The sequence below is a fragment of the Garra rufa genome, chromosome 19 (genome assembly GCF_049309525.1).
Source record: "Garra rufa chromosome 19, GarRuf1.0, whole genome shotgun sequence".
Taxonomy (NCBI): domain Eukaryota; kingdom Metazoa; phylum Chordata; class Actinopteri; order Cypriniformes; family Cyprinidae; genus Garra; species Garra rufa.
The window spans coordinates 9,957,461-9,980,003 of record NC_133379.1 but is presented as its reverse complement, the minus strand read 5'-3'; the positions used below and the strand labels follow the sequence as shown (position 1 = coordinate 9,980,003).

Below are 22,543 nucleotides of genomic sequence, written 5' to 3'. Positions count from 1 at the left end.
ATGATATAAACTCCCAATTGCAGGTTATAAAGTCAGAATTGCGTGATAGAAATTCACAAATTGTGAGTTACAAAGTCTGAATTGTGTGATTATGAGGAATAGTCACAATTCTGAGAAATAAATTGCGAGAAATTGTCTCAGGATGATATAAACTCGCAATTGCGAGTTACAAAGACTGAATTGCATGATATAATCTCGCAATTCTGAGAAATAAAGTCAAAATTCAGATATCAAAATTTGCACTTGTGTGTTATAAAGTCAGAATTCTGAGAAAAATAACTTGGCTGCCAAGTTAAAGTCATAAAATCTCAGAGAAATAACCTCACACTTAATTTTTTTCTCAGAATTATGTAAACTCCCAACTGCAAGTTATAAAATCAGAATTGTGTAATAGAAATTCGTAATTCTGAGAAATAGTCAATTCTGAGAAATAAAGTCAGAATTGCAAGATACAGAAATAGTCACAATTCTGAGTTTTTTTGTCTCAGAAACTATGTAAACTCACAATAGTGAGTTACAAAGACTGAATTGCATGATATAAACTCACAATTCTGAGAAATAAAGTCACAGTTTTGAGTTTTTTTTCTCAGAATGATATAAACTTGCAATTGTGAGTCAGAACTGCGTGATACACACTCAAAATTATGAGAAATAAGGTCGCAATTCTAGAAAATAAAGTCAGAATTGCGAGATTTAAACTCACAATTCAGTTTTTTTCTCAATGATATAAATTTGCAGTTGCGAGTAACAAAGTCTGAACTGCGTGATATAAGCTTGCAATTCTGAGAAATAAACACAAAATTTAGATTTCAAAATTTGCAATTGTGTGTTATAAAGTCAGAATTGTGAGATATACTTGCAATTCTGAAAAAAAGTCCCATTTGCTAGATACAAACTCACAATTCTGAGAAAAATTAATAAAAAATAAGAGAAATAAAGTCACAAATAATTTCTTTTCTCAGAATGATATAAACTCCCTATTGCAGGTTATAAAGTAGGAATTGCATGATATAAATCCTCAAATTATGAGTTACAAAGACTGAATTGCATAATATAAACTCACAATTCTGAGAAATAAGGTCGTAATTCTAAAAAATAAAGTCAGCATTGCGAGATATAAACTCACAATTCAGATTTTTTTCTCAGAATGATGTAAACTTGCAATCGCGAGTAACAAAGTCCGAATCGCGTGATATGAGCTTGCAATTCTGAGAAATAAACTCAAAATTAAACTTTCAAAATTTGCAATTGCATGTTATAAGTCAGAATTATGAGATATACTTGCAATTCTGAAAAAAGTCACAATTGTTAGATACAAACTCTGCTTGCAGAAAATAGGCTTTTAGGTGGCAGCCTAACCTACAATATATTTTAATTTAAATCATTTGCAAATAACAAAGTGTGTCGTGTATTACAACATACAAACAGATCTCCTTCAGACAATGATTTTTAGGTTTGTGATTAAAGTATATGGCATCTAGTAGTTTGTGAATGCGTGTTTAACAGAGCTGGTGGTTTGTACAAAGTGACTGCTAAGTGTCTGCTGTAATGGTCGTTAGAGGCGAATTACGCTCCTTCACTTGGCTGAAGCTGAGTTATGTGCTCCTGGACCTCAGCCACAACTCTGTTCATGACATCTTTCTGTTAGCATTCCAAAACACTTCCAGGTTACCTTGCAGACCGTTGCATCTGTTAAGTAGCATGAGAAATATGCTGAGATCAATCTGTAGTTTACTACACTGTAATTTCAGGTTTAAAGCTATGCTTTTTATAAAGCAGTTCGCTAAAATCGAACTACAATGAAGCTTATTAATGGAGGGCAAAACATAAAAGGCAACACTAAATAGTTTTTTTTTTTTTTACCTTAAAATAATGTTTCCGAACTCGTGTCAGTGGTTCATCAACTCATAACAGGGTGAAATGGCACTTTCGTATTCGCTTTGCGACCCTCTATCGGCCATAACAGCACTATGTAAGTTTGGGTCGTCGGGTAGCGGTTTTGTAGTTCAAATGAGACTACAAATGCGACTTAGTTTACGGAAAAAAAAACAAAAAAAAAAAACAATGTCATTATTATGTTTTATTTAGTTTTGCAACATACTCTACCTTGTCACTGGACATCGTTATTTCCAAAGCCGTTCCTGGATAGCCTCCAAACAAATAACGTGCATGTGACGCGACGGTAGGGTTCAATTATTTACGACAGCGGTTATGGACAATTCCGCTTCCAACCTGTAGAGGGAGCGAAGTTCTTTGGTGTTGCTTTAAAGGGATAGTTTACCTACAAATGAAAATTATGTCAATGAAACGTGTTGCTGTTTATGCAGGGTCAGAAAGCTCTCTGATTTTATCAAGAATATCTTAATTTGTGTTCTGACGGGTTTGGAATGACATGAGGGTGAGCAATTATGGACAGAATTTTTCATTTTTAGGTGAACTGTGACTTTAAAAATGTAGTTATCTACTAGATGTAAAGATGGCTGTGGGTCTTTGTAAGATTCATTCATTAGTAATGAAGTCAATTGTATCTCATTCTAATGATTCTCATTCCACTGCCACAGAAAAAGCACATGTTCAGGAACATCTAAAAAAAAGTTGATGAGAATGATGATGAAGGATTTGGGAGGGCCGATCCTCCCTCACGTAAATGCGAGCTCCCTGCAGACAGCAGCTGGTATCCGTTCCACACCAGCAGCGCTCTGTCTCATCCCAGAGCAGGAAACTTTTGAAACAAAAGCAGATTACATACTTCAAGTGTTTCCATTTACTCACTTCAACATCTGATTGTCGCTGTGCACACGTAAACAGCAAGTTTTGGGAGTAACAGCTGTATTTAGTTGCATGTTATTGTTCCATGTGTCTATGAAATACTCCTACTATCATCAACTGGGTTCAGTTAGAGTTTGGGTTAGTGATTTTTTTTCTGCGTGTAAACTTTAAAAAAGAAATGAATGAATGAATAAATAAACAGATGCTTTTTAAGACAAAAAAAAAGACTTATTAAAGGTGCCATAGAATGCATTGATACAATATTTTAAATTGTTTTCTGATATCTACATAGAAGTTATATGGCATAGGAAAGGGCAAAAATTCTCAAGAAATGGTTTTACAGGTCCATTTACAACCCTAGGATTTGTCCCTAGAATTAAATGGTCTGTTATTACCTCATTTGGAAGGTTCATGAATAATAATAATGAGCTTTTCTCTGATTGGCTGTTTCACAGAGTGGCTCATTTCAATAGTTTACACAACAGGAAGGAAACACATGGAGAAAAATTTATATATTTAATTAAGGAGCTCGAGCCGCTATTAATATGCGGGGCATTGAAACTGCACAATCATTTTACTTTCACTTTTTAGATTTGCCTCGCATGTGCTCTGTGTAACGCTATATTACAGCAGCAGTACTTAGCACATTTGACAAGTTTAGATGCTGTCAGCGGTGATCAGGATCTGCAAATCATTCACCATCGCCCACAGTCATCTCTCCTTACTCTTATGTACTTCAATGTAACAGACTACCACTAGCAAGAAGCTAACCATGTCCCTTTAGTGTTTCGCCTTATTTTATTAGAACACATTATTTGTTTTCCATGCCATCCCTGCAATTAACATCCCCTGCACCCTGCACAACCTGGAACATAACATTTATTCCCGCCATTTTCACTATTGTCCTCAATATTTTTTTTTTTTTTTTTTTTTTTTTACAATAGCCTACCTGCAGAACTTCTGATGATTGGGAGATGCAAATGTTGGGGGCGTAACTATTAATGATCGTGACTCTTACGTAATAGTCTGTGTTTTGTTGGAACTGACCTCTTTTTTAGTGGTCTTTTGCAAACACTAGATTTACATAAGAAGGAGGGAACTATGGTGTTTGAGACTCATGGTATGTCATGTCCATGTACTGAACTGTTATTATTCAACTATGCCAAGGTAAATACAGATTTCCATTCTATGGCACCTTTAAAATGATATAATTCTGGAAAAGGAATCAAATCAAGTTATGTGGTGCGACTAAAAAGAATGTTCTGCACCCAGCATGCAGAAAAAAACCAAACATTATATCAAATCTACATTGACTTTTTATGACATGACAATTGTTATTTTAGCTAAATAAAGGCCTCTAAAATGTAAAGGAAATTTACGTTGCTCTGGAGGAGAAACATTTTGAGTAATTCTATGTTCTTAGAGGGCATGTTGACAAATGTGGATGTCAATAGAAGCTGCCTATTTTTAGCGGTGGTCACTAATCAACAATCCATTCTTGGATTTCCGAGTGCCAAAATAACTGCGTGCGTAGATGACAAATGGAAGCTTGTTGTGAGGAATTCTCACACATATATTAGCAGTTAGGGCTGATTCTTATTTTACAGAACAATATTAATTCCTACATCCCAAGAATCAATTAGTCTAGCCTGTTTTCAATTAATAAACGGAATATTGCAGCATGCCACCCATCCAATAAATCACAATAGGGTCATTCCGTGTCAAATCAACCAAATTTCAAAAACTTCCCTGGCTCAAATTTTTGATTTTGCCAATATTTTGAGGAAAGATAGACATGTGTAGTGATAGCCAAAATATTAAAGTCATGGATGAATATTTACTCCACTATTTTATAGATGGGGGTCAAAATGGCAATTTTCACCTTAGATTCAGAGTCAAGTTATAGCGGGGTAGATATGACTTCAGAAAGATGGCAGCATCATTATCTTATTTTTACACAGAGATTGGTAGTTCTATTAGTAAAATCTGTTGACTTTAGCAATCCTTGTTGCATTATGTGCCAATTGTGACCATTCAAAAATGGGGAACCGGCACTTTTCAAGTTTTTCTCCAAAGTTTGCATGCCTGTAACTCAAGAAATATTAAAGATAATTGAATGCCCTTTTAGATATTGGGTCTTAATAAACTTTACTTTTGGCATCTTTATTTTTAACACCCTATAAGATTTGGTTCTAGAGATTGGAATTTCAATATGGCTTCAGGAGTAAATCCTTAAAATGTACACATTTTCAGTGGTCAAAAACCAAATGTTGGTCAGTTTGAAAAAATACAATCAATATTTTCTTTTAAAGAGGAATGTCTGAAAAACAAATAATGTTAAAACTAGAGATGTTTCTTGTTTCTTTCTGTCAAGACAACCGCATTGAACATACCAGTCTGGGTGCCATACATATTCTTTTCCCAACATTTGAGTTCCTGTAACTTAAGAAGTATTAAAGATATTACAATATGATTTTAGATTCTAATTCTTTATAAACTTTTCTTTTAGAATCTTACTTTTCAAGACTCTACATCGTTCAGTCCCAGAGATATGGAAATCTCAATGAGGCTCCATGTATAGATTGTTACCCGTTTTCAGTGGTTGAAAACCAAATGTTGGTCACTTTGTGTACAGCTCATACTTATTTTATTTAAAAAAACAGTGACTGAAGAAGAAATATTGTTGAAATTAGAATTGTATATTATTTCCCTCTATCAGAATAAGAGACAGCGTTGTGCTTTGTTAATTTTGATATGAAACAAAGTATCAGATTTCAGATTCTGTGCACCTCCCTTCACGAGAAGTAGCAGCGCAAACTAAGCGCACATAAACTAATCATCTCCTCCACTTTAATACAAGTTATAGCACAAAATAAACATGAATAAATGTCAGAAAGAATGTTAAAAGAAAGAGTAAACTTACCGAAATCTGTATCCTGTGTCATGTAATCACTCAATCTGTGTTTCAACCACAGAAATACCTCGATATACAACAGTTTGTAAACCATATTTCATGTAATGTCACATTTACCGCAGAATTTTTTTTTAACGTTTGTATACAAACGCTTTGTATACAGTTAATTTTAACCTTCAATATTATAGTAATGTAGTACCAATTGACTCTCATATTTATTTTACAGCATTATTTGAGAGATGTTTTTCCTTGAGAAAATTTGGCATGTACTGTACCTGCTATATATACAAAATAATCACTATCAAATCAAATCAAATAGAATAAAATCTGTGAATCAGAATCAGATTGAATCAAGAAGTTTGCGTCAAAACCCTGTCCTATTAGCAGTTGATCCCAGTTCTAGTAAAATTAAATGATTATTGATACCAAAGCTGTAGTATTTTTCTGCCATAAATGAACTTATTGGTGTGAATTTTGTTAGTAGAGATTGTTGCAGATTGAACTATTTTACAGTTTTCTTCATGCATTGTAAAATGTCTTGTAACCTGCTAGTATGGTAAGCCAAAGCAAGCCATTGCCAAATAGAATCGTAGTTCTTTCCATACAAAATTGGGTCAGTATGTTTCACAAGAAGTAAATGCGTGTCCTGAAAAAAAAGAATAATGTATTTGTACGCTGGCAGACTTGCCCTTGAGTCAATTATCAATGGTATCACTTGTGTCATTTGTATTGGAGCGAGTTTGCACACAGGGAATTACGTTTGCCCATAATGTGCTTTTGATTTTGACACTTTGACAATCACATACAGCAAGTTTGGCTCATGTCACTGAGAATAATCCTTTTAAAAAGTGCTACAATGCCAAATCACTTAAAAGAGCTATAGGAATATTACATTGTATCATTATTATTATTAGTAGTATTTTTGCTTCGTTATTATTTTCTAAAGTAAGTGGTACATTATCTAAACGTTTAGTAAAAATAAAAATTTTAGCATGTTTTTAATTGTTAGTTCAGTACACAAAATTACAAAGTATCCTTTCCGCTACACATAATGTGTGTTACATCTATATACTGTACATTTAGTTTGGAGACCAATTTCCATTATTAGTTAGTAAGGTAGTTGTTAGGTTTAGGTATGGGGTAAGACTAAGGGATCTAAAGTATGGTCAGAACAAGGCATTAATATGTGCTTTATAAGTACTAATAAACAGCCAATATTCTACTATCAAACTATCCAATTGCATGGCTTCCCATTCAGTTTAATACATTTGCATGCCATTTAATTCAACTGATCTTAATGACTAATCAATCATATTGATTTCTGTAGATACAGAGTCTATCGAACTGGTTTGCAATTTCCAAGTATTATGAATTCTTATTAAAGTACAGTAAATGCTATGTACCTCAAACTAAAAAGTGCAAACAAGAGGTTGACATCCAGCTCGGCTCACTTTCGTCCAAGTTTTTCATTTGTTTGTTATTCAATGAAGATTTTTTTCCAAAGTTATGACAATCTAAAACCAAGGGGTCTGCCTTCGATTTATAATCTGATTTGACCAGCCAAAATTCTCATTCCATGACAAACAGTGTTTATTTTTAGGGACTATTGGGCTCATTCTGTCTTTCTTTTGGATATTTTCCCCCTTGCAGACTCTTTTTCTCATTCCCTCACTGAACTCTCACTCACTTTGTCAGTCGTATGTCTTGAAAGGCCCAGACACCACAAAGTTTCCAAAGCGCAGTACATGTTCTCTTGTTTTCTGACTGATGCCTTGTGGTTTTGCCACCTTTGCTATTCATGTCGGTGAAATTTTAACACATCTTGTCACATCTTTTACAGATTTGTCTACTGCGAAAAGGAAGTTTGCGGAGTCGCTGAACGAGTTTAAATTCCAGTGCATTGGCGATGCAGAAACAGATGATGAGATATGCATTGGTAAGATCACGACAGTGTTTCTTTTGAATGTTTGCTGTTCCTTAGTCAGTGTAATGGAAGAAACTAAATGTATACATCAGTTTTAAACCCAAAAATGTTGTTCAGTGTATGCTGTCATACAAATGACAAAGCATTTAAACTCAACCATAAAGCACCAGTTTCGTCATTGTTTCTCTGAAGTGAATCGCTTGAGTACAAATTGATCCCTGGCCATCTGGTCCCACTCCAGGTCTTGCGCAATATATTCATTACAAGCTTTTAACTCAAAAAGACAGGTTTTACTGAGCGCCGTCCACACGACCGTTTCATTTAGCCCCTACTATGCCACAATTAAACCAAGCTTTCAGCTCAACTTTTATGTATTTGCTATAATTCCTCTTGATGGTGTGGCATCAAAGGCTTAAGTGTTGGAACCTGTGGGAATTTTTGTGGCTTTCTGTAAGTCCTGGCACCTTACATGGAAACTTAGCTGAAATCCTGCTCGGCTGAATCTGGAGACGGAACATGTATTGACTTGCCTTTTTTCTGATCTCGTCTTCAAATGCAGCCTTGCAGTCCTGTAGTCTTTTACGCTGTTGACCTTGTTCCTTATGTAGTCGAACATGAAAACTTTATTACATCTGGAAGTTTTCTTAGTAATGCATCTACTGTCTGAGGTTGAGAGTTTTGATAAGTTAGCTGCCTATTTGGAGAATGTGCTTTTTCATGCATGATATGTACAGTATTTCACAAAAGTGAGTACATCCCTCACATTTCAGCCACCATTTTAGTATATCTTCTCAAGGGACAATACTTTAGAAATGGAACTTAGATATATTTTAGAGTAGTCAAGGTGCAGCTTGTATAGCAGTATAGATTTAGTGTTCTCTGAACATAACTCAACATACAGCCATTATTGTCAAAATAGCTGGCAACAAACATGAGTACACCCTAAGTGATAACATCAGTATGTTGTTTAACCATGCAAAGCCACATGTTCTATTCATCATGTTTATGTTTTTGTCTACTTGACAGGACCATACAAAGTTGTGTATCTTGTATTAGAGCAGTTAAAATTTGGTGCTTTAAAGGGATGGTTCGGAGTAGAATTGACTTCATTGCTATGCACTCCGAAGCCCATCTAAATACTCCATCCGAAGTTTTTTTTTTACCTTAGTCAAACATTTATGGAGATATTAGAGTTTTTCGAAATGCTTGTTACAGGAGTGAATGGTACATGTGATGTATCTCGTAAATTGCACCACTAAACGTGCAAGTAATCTTACCAAACTTGTACAGTAGTGTAAATAGGTTATGTACTCACAAAACGCTGCATCAGAACATTTGTAAGTCCACCATGAGTGTTTTAAAAACACGTTTTAGCCGATCCCTATTAGTCTCAAAAACTACAAATGGCGACACGTCGACGTCACTTCCCTGGTTTGAAAAAAGCACGTAAAAGTCCTCCTACTACATCTGTGTGCATGTCAACTTGTAGGAGGACTTTTACGTGCTTTTTTCAAACCAGGGAAGTGACGTCGACGTGTCGCCATTTGTAGTTTTTGAGACTAATAGGGATCGGCTAAAACGTGTTTTTAAAACACTCATGGTGGACTTACAAATGTTCCGATGCAGCGTTTTGTGAGTACATAACCTATTTACACTACTGTACAAGTTTGGTAAGATTACTTGCACGTTTAGTGGTGCAATTTACGAGATACATCACATGTACCATTCACTCCTGTAACAAGCAATTCGAAAAACTCTAATATCTCCATAAATGTTTGACTAAGGTAAAAAAAACTTCGGATGGGGTATTTACATGGGCTTCGGAGTGCATAGCAATGAAGTCAATTCTACTCCGAACCATCCCTTTAAGTACAATTCTCTCATACTGACCACTGGATGTTCAACATGGCATTTCATGGCAAAGAACTCTCTGAGGATTTGAGAATTAGATTTTTTGCTCTCCACAAAAATGGCCAAGGCTATTAGAGGTTCAGAAACACCCTGAAACTAGGACAGTGGTCATACGGAGGTTTTCCAAAATGGGTTCTATTCAGAACAGGCCTTGCAAGGGTCGATCAACGAAGTTGAGCACTCGTTCTGCGCGTCAGGTGCAGAACTTGGCTTCGAAAAACAGATGCATGAGTGCTGCCAGCATTGCTTTAAAGGTTGCAGGAGTAGAAGGTCAGCTTGTCAGTGCTCAGACCATATGCCGCACACTGCAACAAGTTGGTTTGCATAGGCGTCATCCCAGAAGGAAGCCTCATCTGAAGCTGGCTCACAAGAAAGCCCACAAACAGTTTGCTGAAGACAACCTGTCCAAGAGCATGAATTACTGCAACCATGTCCTGTGGTTTAATGAGACTATAAGATAAACTTGTTTGGCTCAGATGGTGTCCAGCATGTGTGGCGATGCCCTGGTGATGAGTACCAAGAAAATTGTGTCTTCCCTACGGTCCAGCATGGTGGTGGTAGCATCATGGTCTGGGGCTGCATGAGTGCTGCTGGTACTGGGGAGCTGCAGTTCATTGAGGGAAACATGAGTTCCATTATGCACTGTACATTCTGAAGCAGAACATGATGCCTTCCCTCCAGTAACTAGGCCGAACGGCAGTTTTCCAACTTGATAACAACCTCAAACACACCACCAAGATGACAACTGCCTTGCTGAGGAAGCTGAAGGTGATGGAGTGGCCAAGTATGTCTCCAGACCTGAACTCTATTAAGCATGTGGGGAATCTTCAAGTGGAAGGTGCAGAAGCACCATGTGTCTAACGTCCAGCAGCTCCATGATGTCATTATAAAGGAGTGGAAGAGGATCCCAGCAACAAGCTTTGCAGCTCTGGTCAATTCCAATTCTGCTTGCTATTTTGACAATAATGGCTGTATGTTGAGTAATTTTCAGGGGACAGCAAATCTATACTGCTATACAAGCTGCACATTGACTACTCTAAAATATATCCACGTTTCATTTCTATAATATTGTCCCTTGAAAAGATATACTGAAATGGTTGCTAAAATATGAGGGGTGTACTCACTTTTGTGAGATACTGTATGTCATAACATCAGTTGTATATAATGGCTTTAGTATAATTGGACTAAGCATAGCAGCATTTTAATACAACATTAATAAAGCGCACTTAATAGTATTAAGTGTGCACTTGTGGTGTACTTCAAATCCTAAAAGTATATTTTTTAAAAACTGCACTTGCAGATAATAAAATATTAATGAAACTAGTTTAGTTTACCATAAATGCTTGTCAGTACATTTAACAGTACACCTTAATAATATTTTTAAAAGATTTATACAATTGCATATAAAGATGTACTTAAAGGATTAGTTCACTTCCAGAACAAAAATTTACAGATAATTTACTCACCCCTTTGTCATCCAAGATGTTCATGTCTTTCTTTCTTCAGTTGTAAAGAAATTACAAGGAAAACATTTCAGGACTTTCTCCATACAGTGGACTTCAATGGTGCCCCCAAGTTTGAACTTCCAAAATGCAGTTTAAATGCAGCTTCAAAGAGTCTAAACGATCCCAAGCGAGAAGGAAGGGTCTTAACTAGCGAAACGATTTGCCATTTGTAAACTTTTTAACCTCAAAAGCTGGTTTTGTCTCGTCTCTGCAATGTGCTTCCCTAGTCTGTGTAATACGGCAATACAGTTAGGGTATGTAAAATAACTCCCATCTCGTTTTCTTCTTCAACTTCAAAATCGTCCTACATCGCTGTTTTACCTTTTTTTTTTTGTAAAGTGCGTTTGATCTTCTTTAAATGTTCACTTTGTAAACACTGGGTCTGTACTTCTGCAGCGATGTAGGATGATTTTGAAGTTGGGGAAGAAAATGAGAGGGGAGTATTTTGACATACCCTAACTGTCTTGAACCAGAAAAAAACCTGAAATGTTTTCCTCAAGAAACATAATTTCTTATCGACCGAGGAAAGAAAGACATGAGCATCTTGGAAGACAAGGGGATGAGTAAATTATCAGTACATTTTTGTTCTGGAAGTGAACTAACTTACTCCTTTAAGCTCTACTTAAATGGGCCAGAAAGCAGTCTTAAATTCAACTAAATGCATTTAATTTAATATTAATTTAAACTATTATTATAAACTACATATTCACTAAATAACATGCAATTGATGTCTAAAAACATTACATTCAGTCCGCATATGTGTATTCTTTAAAAATTTATATTATTTTTGTAACAAGTACTCTTTTTAAAAGTATGCAAAAGTACAAAAACAAAACAAAGGATGTTGGGTCTTTCTTGCACAAGACACTTCACAGTTTTTTTTCCTCACCTAGATTATCTTTTTTTAGTCATAGGTGTTAAACACAGTCGTTGCAGAATTTGTTTAGAAGGTATTTGGCCGCTGTTTTTTTGTAATAGCACTAAACACATGCCAGCTCTGGGTTGTCACCTAGTTGTCACACAGGCTTATGTATGTTAAACACAAACTTGATTGCACAATTTTGCCGAGTTGTGTTGTGAAAAGTGTTGCTCTTGTCTCAGTTTTGCATAACAATTTCTTGCTTGAAATCTTAGGGTGTGACTTACAAAATGACAAATATCTGACTTCATTGCTTGTAGGTGCAAATTAAGCTAAAATGGTTAAGATGTTGTGTGTGATCACTGGTCTTATTTCTTTTTTTCTTTCAAAGCCAAATCACTGCAGGAGTTTGCTGGAGTCTTACAGAACCTGGAAGATGAGAGGACACGGATGGTGAGCTGGTTTCTCCATCATTACCCTCATCAGCTTCATTGTTGATATGTTTATCACTAGGGATGTAACGGTATTGTAAATACCGTCGTACCGCAATAGCACATTTTTTCGATACTACCGTGGTCGCATGACTCGATAAAACGAAAGGTCTTCTGAGAAAAGTTTGCTCAGGCGAATGGAGCGAGCGGGAGGTAGCGGGAACTACAATTCCCATCAGCCCAGGCGTGGCCATAATCCTTTGCGGTCTGTTCCCCGCCCGCCTTGAACGTCAAGTTCATTTTATTTTCGATATAGCGCCAGATCACAATAGAAGTCATTTAAGGTTATCTTCCCTATAGAACAGGTCTATACATTGTTCTTTTATTAAACAAACTAAATTGCCTTATGTTATTTATCTTATTTACACGAAGGCATGTCATCTCTATCTCTACATGATGGCGCGTTTATGTCTCTTCCGTGAAAACACACAGGACTCCATTCATAAAAACGGAATTTACTATAGCGCGGAATGCCACGGAATTTGTTGATTTTTCTTCATTCAAATCGCGATATGGACTAGTGTCTGTGAAAACTGAAATGCAAAAAGACTGTTTTAATATGAATCCTGCATGTTCCGTTTGCCTCTGTCTGTATGGTGGAGACGCGTTTTTTTCTCTTTACTACACTCATACTGAAGCACGCTGATGCTCCCGCTAATTTTTGGCATTTGCATCTCACATGAACAGATAAACTCATTCTCCAAAGCTGCTGTTAGTGTCACTTTTACCGTTTCATCTAAGAAAACTATCCGCATATCATGGACACACAGAAACTTCACGGCAACCTGTCAAAATAAAAGTACGGTTAAACATGAAACACAACAATATTAGTCTTGTATTTCTTTTGTACAGTATAATGCAGGTGTTTATATATTCCTATTTAAATAATTTACATAAAACAATATATATAATAAAAAATAAATATTACAAGAAGATTAACCACTTAATTGTAGAAAAAATACTACAATTATTATTTAAACATTTTAAACTGAATATAATTTTTCTTTCATGGATGGATTTTAACAGTAAACCTGTTTGTTTGCCAAAAAATAAAAGGGTTTATTTTTCATTTGATTAAAAATAAATAAATGTTTATGCTTTCATTTGATTATCAGACAAATTAAAATACATAAGAATTAAAAAAAAAAAAAAAAAAAAAAAAAAAAAAGATAGTAGAGCCCTATTGTTCAAAATGTTAAAATAGACAGTTTTGGACTTATTTTTCCACTGAAATGAATGTTTTCGTTATTACACAAAGTAGGCTAAAGTACTGCGAAAAAAAGTAACGTGGTTACATGGTTTAATATTTTTTTGTTATTAAAATTGAAAAATTGAAGTTCCTGTTTCAAAGTTTACAGATAGATGGCTAATTTTTATGCCATTGATATGTTCAGTGTTCATGTAAACTGTTTAATAAACACTTCTGGAACTTTTTTTCGAGTCTCTTCATTAGTTTTGTTTTTCCTGTAAATGATTCAATAAATACCGTACCGTGCCATTCATATCGAGGTATTACCGTACCGTGAAGTTTTGATACCGTTACATCCCTATTTATCACTAATGGTTTAAAGGAAAAGTTCACTAAAAAATGAAACTCACTCCCATGTCTATGAAAGCCCATTTTCGCTAGAAAAGAAAAAAATATCTTGCCTTAAGTCATAAGTACGAGATAAGTCCTAATTATGATTAACTAAATCGAAATCTTTAAAAGTCATTACAAGATAAAAAGTCAAAAATTTTACAAGTCAAAATTGACTTAATGACATTATAAACACATTGGTATCAGTGAGCCAGCAAATCATAATTTCAATTTATAAAGTAACAATTTCGATTTTTTATTCATAATTTAGATTTTTTAAATCTCAAAATTTAGACTTCAAGTCCTAATTTCAACTTTTTATCTCATAATTTCGACTTAAGTCATAATTTTTACTTTTTATCTCATAATTATGACTTTTTAAAGGAACACTCCACTTTTTTTGGAAATAGGCTCTATCTCCAACTCCCCCCCGAGTTAATAAGTTGAGTTTTACCGTTTTGAAATCCATTCAGCCGTTCTCCTGTTCTGGCGATATCACTTTCAGCATAGCTTAGCATAGATCATTGAATCCTATTAGACCAATAGCATCGCGTTCAAAAATGATCAGCGAGTTTCGATATTTGTCCTATTTAAAACTTGACTCTTCTGTAGTTATATCGTGTACTAAGACCAGCGGTAAATGTAAAGCTGCGATTTTCTAGGCCGATAAGATTAGGAACTACACTCCCATTCCGGCGTAATAGTCAAGGAAGTTTGCTGCCGTAATATGGCCGAAGCAGGCGCAGTGTATCACACAGTGCCTGAAATTAGTTCCCAGCTAGGTGAGCATTTGCACATGTGCTGTGTGATATTACTGCGCCTGCTTCAGCCATGTTACGGCAAACTTCCTTGACTATTACGCTGGAATGGGAGTGTAGTTCCTAATCTTATCGGCCTAGAAATTCGCAGCTTTACATTTTCCGCCGGTCTTAGTACACAATATAATTACAAAAGAGTCAAGTTTTAAATAAGAAAAATATTGAAACTCGTTGGTCATTTTTGAACGCGATGCTATTGGTCTAATAGGATTCAATGATCTATGCTAAGCTATGCTAAAAGTGATATCCCCAGAACAGGAGAACATCTGAATGGATTTCAAAACGGTAAAACTCAACTCGGGGGGAGATGGAGAATGAGCCTATTTCCAAAAAAAGTGGAGTGTTCCTTTAAATAACTTTTTATCTCATAATTTCGATTTTGTATCTCATAATTTAGATTTAAGTCATAATTTCTATTTTGTATTTCATAATTTAGACTTAAGTCATAATTTACTTTTTAAGTCATAATTTCAACTTTTTATCTCGTATTAATGACTTAAGTCATAATTTTGACTTTTATCTCATAATTTCGATTTAGTAAGTCATCATTTCGACTTTTTATTCATAATTTTTATTTCATATTTAGACTTAAGTCATAATTTCAACTTTTTAAGTCATAATTTCGATTTTTAAAGACATTTAGACTTTCGATCTAGTATTTATGACTTAAGTCATAATTTAGATTTTTTTATCTCATATTTTCAATTTAAGTCATAATTTTGACTTTTTATCTCGTAATTATGACTTAAGTGACTTAAATAAGTCATGATTTTGACTTTTTATCTCATAATTATGACTTTTTAGGTCATAATTTCAACATTTTATCTCATTTCGATTTTCTATCTTATAATTTAGATTTAGGTCATAATTTTGATTTTGTATCTCATAATTTAGGCTTAAATCATAATTAACTATATGATATAGTTAAGTCATAATTTTGACTTTTTAAATCATAATTTCAACTTTTTATCTCATATTTATGACTTAAATAAGTCATCATTTTGACCTAAATTAATCATCATTTTGATCTCATAATTTCGATTTAGTAAATCATAATTTCAACTTTTTATTCCATAATTTCGACTTTTTATCTCATAATTATTACTTATGTCATAATTTCCTAACCTGTATGACTTAAATTTTTGTTAGACAGTATGATGATATACAGTTGATGTCAGAAGTTTACATATACCTTGCAGAATCTGCAAAATGTTCATTATTTTACAAAATAAGAGGGATTAAACAAAATCCTTGCTGTTTTTTTTATTTTATTTAGTACTGTCCTGAATAAGATATTTTATATAAAAAGATTTTATATATAATTCACAAGAATTAAAAAAATGAATAAAAGTAAGAGAGGGATTCTGCGATAGCATTTATACCCTAGTGCTACTGACAAAATATGACATAAAGCAGAAAACTACTTCCTACTCTGCAAACTGTAATGTCTGAAGGAAGCTTTGCAGCTTATAAGTGTGATTTCACTTTGACACATGTCTGATGTAGCAAAGCTGCAGCTTGCTAACAAAGTGTCTGGATGTTCAACGTCTGTAAATGTGGTCAATCCAGTCACATTTATATTTCAGTACTGTTTTGAGTCTATTGTTTATAACTCAAGTGTTGAAAATGTAAAGCAGCTTTTCATGAATAATCATGTTTTTTGGTTTGAACTGCATCCATAAAAAAGAAGAAATAATTTTTTTTTAAATATAATTATATTAGTTGATTGTGGGATATACAGTCAAACCAAATATCAGTCAAATATACAACCAAAATTTATTCAGACACCATCAACATTTCTCACATTATCACAGTTTATTCGCTATAGTTTAGAAAATGGTTATAACATATGACAAGAAGTCAGAGTTAAACTGTGTCAGAACAAATTCATCTTGATTATGTCAGAAAACTTTAATAGAAAGGTATGTACGGTAATGGATTACAATCAACCAAAAATTCAGACAACTGTTAGTATGACAATATTTACACAACTAAGCAATGCCTAATTTCGTTCAGTCTGTGTTTTTAGAATTACCAAAACAACCAGTGTGGCTATATACTATCTTTATGTGATGAACAGATAAAATAAATTAATGAATAAATGAGTAAATAAATAAATAAATTAAAATAACAAAATAATTTAATTAATTTATAAACTCATTGGCATTAGTGAGCTAGCAAATCATAATTTTTACTTTTAAATTTCATAATTAATTTTTTTTTATCTCATAATTCTGATTTAGAAAGTTTTTAAGTCATAATTTTGGCTTTTTATCTCGTATTTATGACATAAATCATAATTTCAACTTTTTATCTCATAATTTTAACTTTTATCTCATAATTTTGACTTTTTAAGTCATAATTTCACAATTTCTTATCTCATAATTTCGACTTTTAAATCATAATTTTAACTTTTATCTCATAATTTTGACTTAAAAAATAAATAAAAATAATTAAATTAATAATAAAATATATACAATATTGTGTGCATGCATTCAGAAATGATGCATAAGGATGCCATTTCATGTCATACTGGTTTGGAATGACACGAGGGTGAGTGAATTGTCACAGAAATCAAGTCCAATTTATTTGTATAGCACTATTTACATAATTCCAAAGCATCTTTACAGAAAATCATAATTTTATGTCTAGAGTGTAAAGTCTTATCGCTTTAACATGGAGCAGTTTTAGGGCTGGGTGATATTGCAATATGTATATTTATCTATATATTTAATGCCAACTTTAAGGGATATAAATATTCTATTTTGTTTTAAGTGAGAGGAAGCAGTTCTCAAAAAGTATATGGCAAAAACAGTGGAGAAACCTTTGGAGAAACCAGGCTAGACCAGGGGAGGCAGTGATCTCTTCTGGCTAAATGCCATTTTTAGGAACCTTATGACTTGTGTCTCCTCAGATTGAAAATGCCAATGATGTGTTGATCTTGCCACTGGAACGTTTCAGGAAGGAGCAGATTGGAGCTGCAAAGGTGAGAGCAGAAGTTCAAATCACTTTATACTGTGGTATTGATAGCAGAGAAAGGCTTACTGAGTTTCTTAACTCCAGGCATTATGTGAATGTTTTCAGTTTTCAATGCCATTGAAGAAGTATCTTGTTAAAAGGCAACTTTGTCACAATGTTACAGAGTCAAAACCTGTAGATTCAATGTGGGCCATGCCATGACAGATCAAAGTGCTTGTAAGAAACTGCTGTGAATGTTTAAACAACACTGCCATCTGTTGGTTATGATGTGTAAACACTCATTGAAGTGTTGATGATGAAAACAAACAGATACAGTAAATCTGTTGGATTTGATTTGCAGCACATGCTGTATTGTTTGATTTTTTTTAAACAATGATTTAAATGTATTTCCAACTTTACAGCTCATGCTACTTGCAGGCGTTTGATTCCCGAATGACAAATTCGACTCTCACACACCCAATGGCTTTTGTCCATTATTGTGGATGTGCATCTGGTTATTAGACACTTACAGGTGTCTGGAGTTCAGAGGCTAAGGCCCTAAAGAAAATTAAAACAGAAAAACAACAAATAGAAAAGCCATTGGAAAGTACATTGCTTAAAAGTATTTATCAAAGAAATAGTGTACTACATAAATGTGAACCTGAATGTGATGTTTTCAGACATTTAATTACATGTTATTTGCAATTAAAGGAAAATGTGTCATAGTTTAAATTTAAATGAAATGCAATTAGATGAACTTAACACTTTAGCACACAGCACACCTGTTTTTTAATTGCTTAAAATTGTCAAATTAAGAAGATGAAATACTCCAAGGCACTTGTGTGGTGAAAGTAAAACACCTTTAATTTGCTGGGCTAAATCATTCAAATGATTAAAAGTGTAGATCTTATAAATTGGATATTTAGCTCTAATTATCCTATATGAAGAGACCAGTGCAGCATTTTCTGCTTCTGTGGTTTTACCTTATATTATTCTATGGTTAAAATGTTATTGTCGAATGTACTTACAAGCATTTACACTGATCCCCTGCTGATTTTGTATTCTGATGTTTGCCCACTGAGAAAGAAATCAGTCTATAATTTTAATGGTAGGTTTATTTGAACAGTGAGAGACAGAATAACAACAAAACCCTCCAGAAAAATGCATTTCAAAAAAGCTATACATTGATTTGCATTTTAATGAGTGAAATAAGCATTTGATCCCCTATCAGTCTGCAAGATTTCTGGCTCCAAGGTGTCTTTTATACAGGTCACGAGCTGAGATTAGGAGCACTCTCTTAAAGGGAGTGCTCCTAATCTCAGTTTGTTACCTGTATAAAAGACACCTGTCCACAGAAGCAATCAATCAATCAGATTCCAAACTCTCCACCATGGCCAAGACCAAAGATCTGTCCAAGTATGTCAGAGACAAGATTGTAGACCTACACAAATCTGTAATGGGCTACAAGACCATCTCCAAGCAGCTTGGTGAGAAGGTGACAACAGTTGGTGCGATTATTCGCAAACGGAAGAAACACAAAATAACCGACAATCTCCCTCCCTCTGGGGCTCAATGCAAGATCTCACCTCGTGGAGTTTCAATGATCATGAACAGTGAGGAATCAGCCCAGAACTACTTGTCAATGATCTCAAGGTAGCTGGGACCATAGATAACAAGAAAACAATTGGTAACACACTACACCTGCTCAAGAAAGCACATGTACAGGCCCATCTACAGTTTGCCAATGAACATCTGAATGATTCAGAGAAGAACTGGGTGAAATTGTTGTGGTCAGATGAGACCATCGAGCTCTTTGGCATCAACTCAACTCGCCGTGTTTGGAGAAGGAGGAATACTGTCTATGACCCCAAGAACACCATCCCCACCGTCAAACATGGAGATGGAAACAAGCTTTGGGGGTGTTTTTTTGCTAAGGGCATTGAAAATGGGTCATGGATGGGTATTCCAGCATGACCCAAAACACACAGTCAAGGCAACAGAGGAGTGGCTCAAGAAGAAGCACATTAAGGTCCTGGAGTGGCCTAGTCAGTGTCCAGACCTTAATCCCATAGAAAATCTGAGGAGGGAGCTGAAGGTTCGAGTTGCCAAATGTCAGCCTCGAAACCTTAATGACTTGTAGAGAATCTGCAAAGAGGAGTAGGACAAAATCCCTCCTGAGATGTGTGCAAACCTGGTGGCCAACTACAAGAAACGTCTGACCTCGGTGGTTGCCAACAAGGGTTTGCCACCAAGTACTTATTTGACTTATTAAAATGCAAATAAATGTATAACTTTTTTAAAATGTGTTTTTCTGGATTTTTTTGTTGTTGTTCTGTCACTCACTGTTCAAATAAACATACCATTAAAATTATAGACTGAGCATTTGTTTGTCAGTGGGCAAACGTACAAAATCAGCAGGGGATCAAATAATTTGTTCTCTCACTGTAGTACTTAATATAGTTTAAATCAAGTGTATGTATTTTAAGCAGAAATGCCCACTGCAACTGCTTTCAAAATGTTAAAATAACCCATTTAAAATGTACATAGATGTGTCTATAAATACATGCAAATGTCTATATATAACGTTTTGGTTGGTGTCTCTTTAATTGATTTTTATCTCACAGGAGGCCAAAAAGAAATATGATAAAGAGACGGAGAAGTACTGTACAGTGATGGAGAAACATCTCAGTTTGTCTGCAAAGAAGAAGGAAGCCCAGCTTCATGAAGTATGTTCTGCTCTAAAGACTAAAATTGCCTTTTCGCATGCTGTTGCACTAGTATTTAATTGCAGATTTATTGAAAGGCTTGACTTCATTTTAATAGCCTCTGCTATTGTAGACGTGGACTAAAGGCTACAGACCCTCAGTTGGATTTCTTGGACATTTATGTTTTCTGTTTTTCTTAACAGGCGGATAACCAGGTGGACATCGTGAGGCAGCACTTCTATGAGGTCTCCCTGGAATATGTCTTCAAAGTGCAGGAAGTTCAGGAGAGGAAAATGTTTGAGTTTGTGGAGCCGGTAAAACTTCATCACATTTTAATGTCATTCTTATATTATATTATATTCTGTCTTCATTGACGGCGGTTTTCCTCTTTTGTGTGTGTGTGTGTGTGTGTGTGTGTGTAGTTGCTGGCTTTTCTACAAGGTCTGTTTACATATTATCATCATGGGTACGAACTGGCCAAAGACTTCAACCATTTCAAGACAGACCTCACAATCAGCATTCAAAATGTAAGTGCATTTCTTACAACAGATCCTCATAATCCTCATAAATATAGATATTACAAATTAAAAGAGCAGAATTAGTTCATATTCTAGAGACTTTAATGCATTAAGGTGCTATGTGTAATTTTTGACTGTACTAAAGCATAAAAACAGTAATACATTTGCAGATATTTTGGATACATGTTCCAAATTACACATAATTGTTTCTTTGAAAAACATTGCTACTGTTCTGCTTTAAAAGGTGTGTTCCGTGTCAGAATGTGTGTTTTTGTTTTGGTCAGTGTGACTCCGCCCACTGCCAGTTTACCCAATAGTATTTCAACACTCTGGGTTGCCAGATGTCGGAAAACACAGCATACTGCAGCCATAGAAGCGAGCAAACGAACTGGGTCAAAGATTGTATACTCTATCCAACCTAAAAAGCCTTGACATCCGTCTAAAAAGCTGTATGACCAGAAGCATATTAAAACACAAACGAACTGTCAGTCTGTCAACCCTTACCAAAAAAAGTTTACTTCAAGTTTATTTTATTAAGTATTCTTAAGTAAAATTCAAGTATGGAATTAAGTATACTTTATGTAGTAAGTATACAAATATCAGTGTACTAGTAGTATACTTTTAAGTGTACTATTTCAATACTCATTGGGACTAAATTGGTCCACTTTCTAGTATATAATATAATATAGTATAATAGTAATAAACTTTAAGTACTCAACTAGTTTACGTCTATGTTTTCAGTTTGTACTGCGAATATACTAAAAGTGAACTTATAGGTATACTGATAGTTTACTAATTAAATACTTTTTATGCAATTTTAGTACACTTTGAAGTATAGTCTCAGTAACCTACTAGTTTGGTAGTTTTATACTCATAAGTTTTCTTTAAGTGAACTTTACATCATACTTTAAGTATACTACTATTAGATTACATGTGGAAGCATGTTGTTTCAGTTTCTTCACTTGTGTTTTGAAAATTCTGTACAAAAGATGTGTAATAGTGCCCCTGTATAACAATAAAAACAGATTCTCAGAGCACAAGTTTAGCTCAAATATAATTAGATTTTTCTAAGTATAAGTCAAGTATACTTAAATGTCATTTTAAGTATATTTCTGAGAAGTATACAATGCACATTCCTGAGAAGTCCATAAAAAGTAGACTTAAAGTATACTTTCCTATTTTTAGTTCAATAGAAGTATACAAATAGCACACTTGAATAAGCTTTTTTTTTTCATAAGGGAACACTCCTCCATCAAGTCTGAGGAAATGACTGCAGTACCCATTTCAACCACTAGCTGTCTATTACATATTGCACCTTTAAGTAAATACAAGTAAATCATCATGTCTTGTTCTGAGAAGTCCAGTCTTTTAGTTCTGGATGAGTGTATGTTCACTGTCTAGAAACATGACTCAAACCCAGCCCCTGATGAATGCAGTTAATATCAGTTTGCCAAAATGCATTGCACATACACTAACAACTGCCATAAAACTAGCCACTTTACAATGAGCCTGGTCATTGATCTGTGATATTTAAAGAGTGCAGTAGTTTCACGGGAGTATATTCCAGTGCAGAGTTTTTCCAGTGAGTGGCA

General features: G+C 34.6%; 1 protein-coding gene across 1 annotated transcript in view; it reads left to right on the top strand.

Annotated features, from left to right (window-relative positions):
- LOC141292261 (rho GTPase-activating protein 26-like) overlaps positions 1–22,543 on the top strand; it is a 147,403-nt gene that overhangs the window by 49,593 nt on the left and 75,267 nt on the right. The window contains exons 2-7 of the mRNA XM_073824265.1: positions 7,524–7,619; positions 12,274–12,335; positions 17,685–17,756; positions 20,353–20,454; positions 20,637–20,747; positions 20,856–20,960. Of these exons, the coding sequence (XP_073680366.1) occupies positions 7,524–7,619; positions 12,274–12,335; positions 17,685–17,756; positions 20,353–20,454; positions 20,637–20,747; positions 20,856–20,960 (548 nt within the window). The remainder of the gene's footprint in view (positions 1–7,523; positions 7,620–12,273; positions 12,336–17,684; positions 17,757–20,352; positions 20,455–20,636; positions 20,748–20,855; positions 20,961–22,543) is intronic.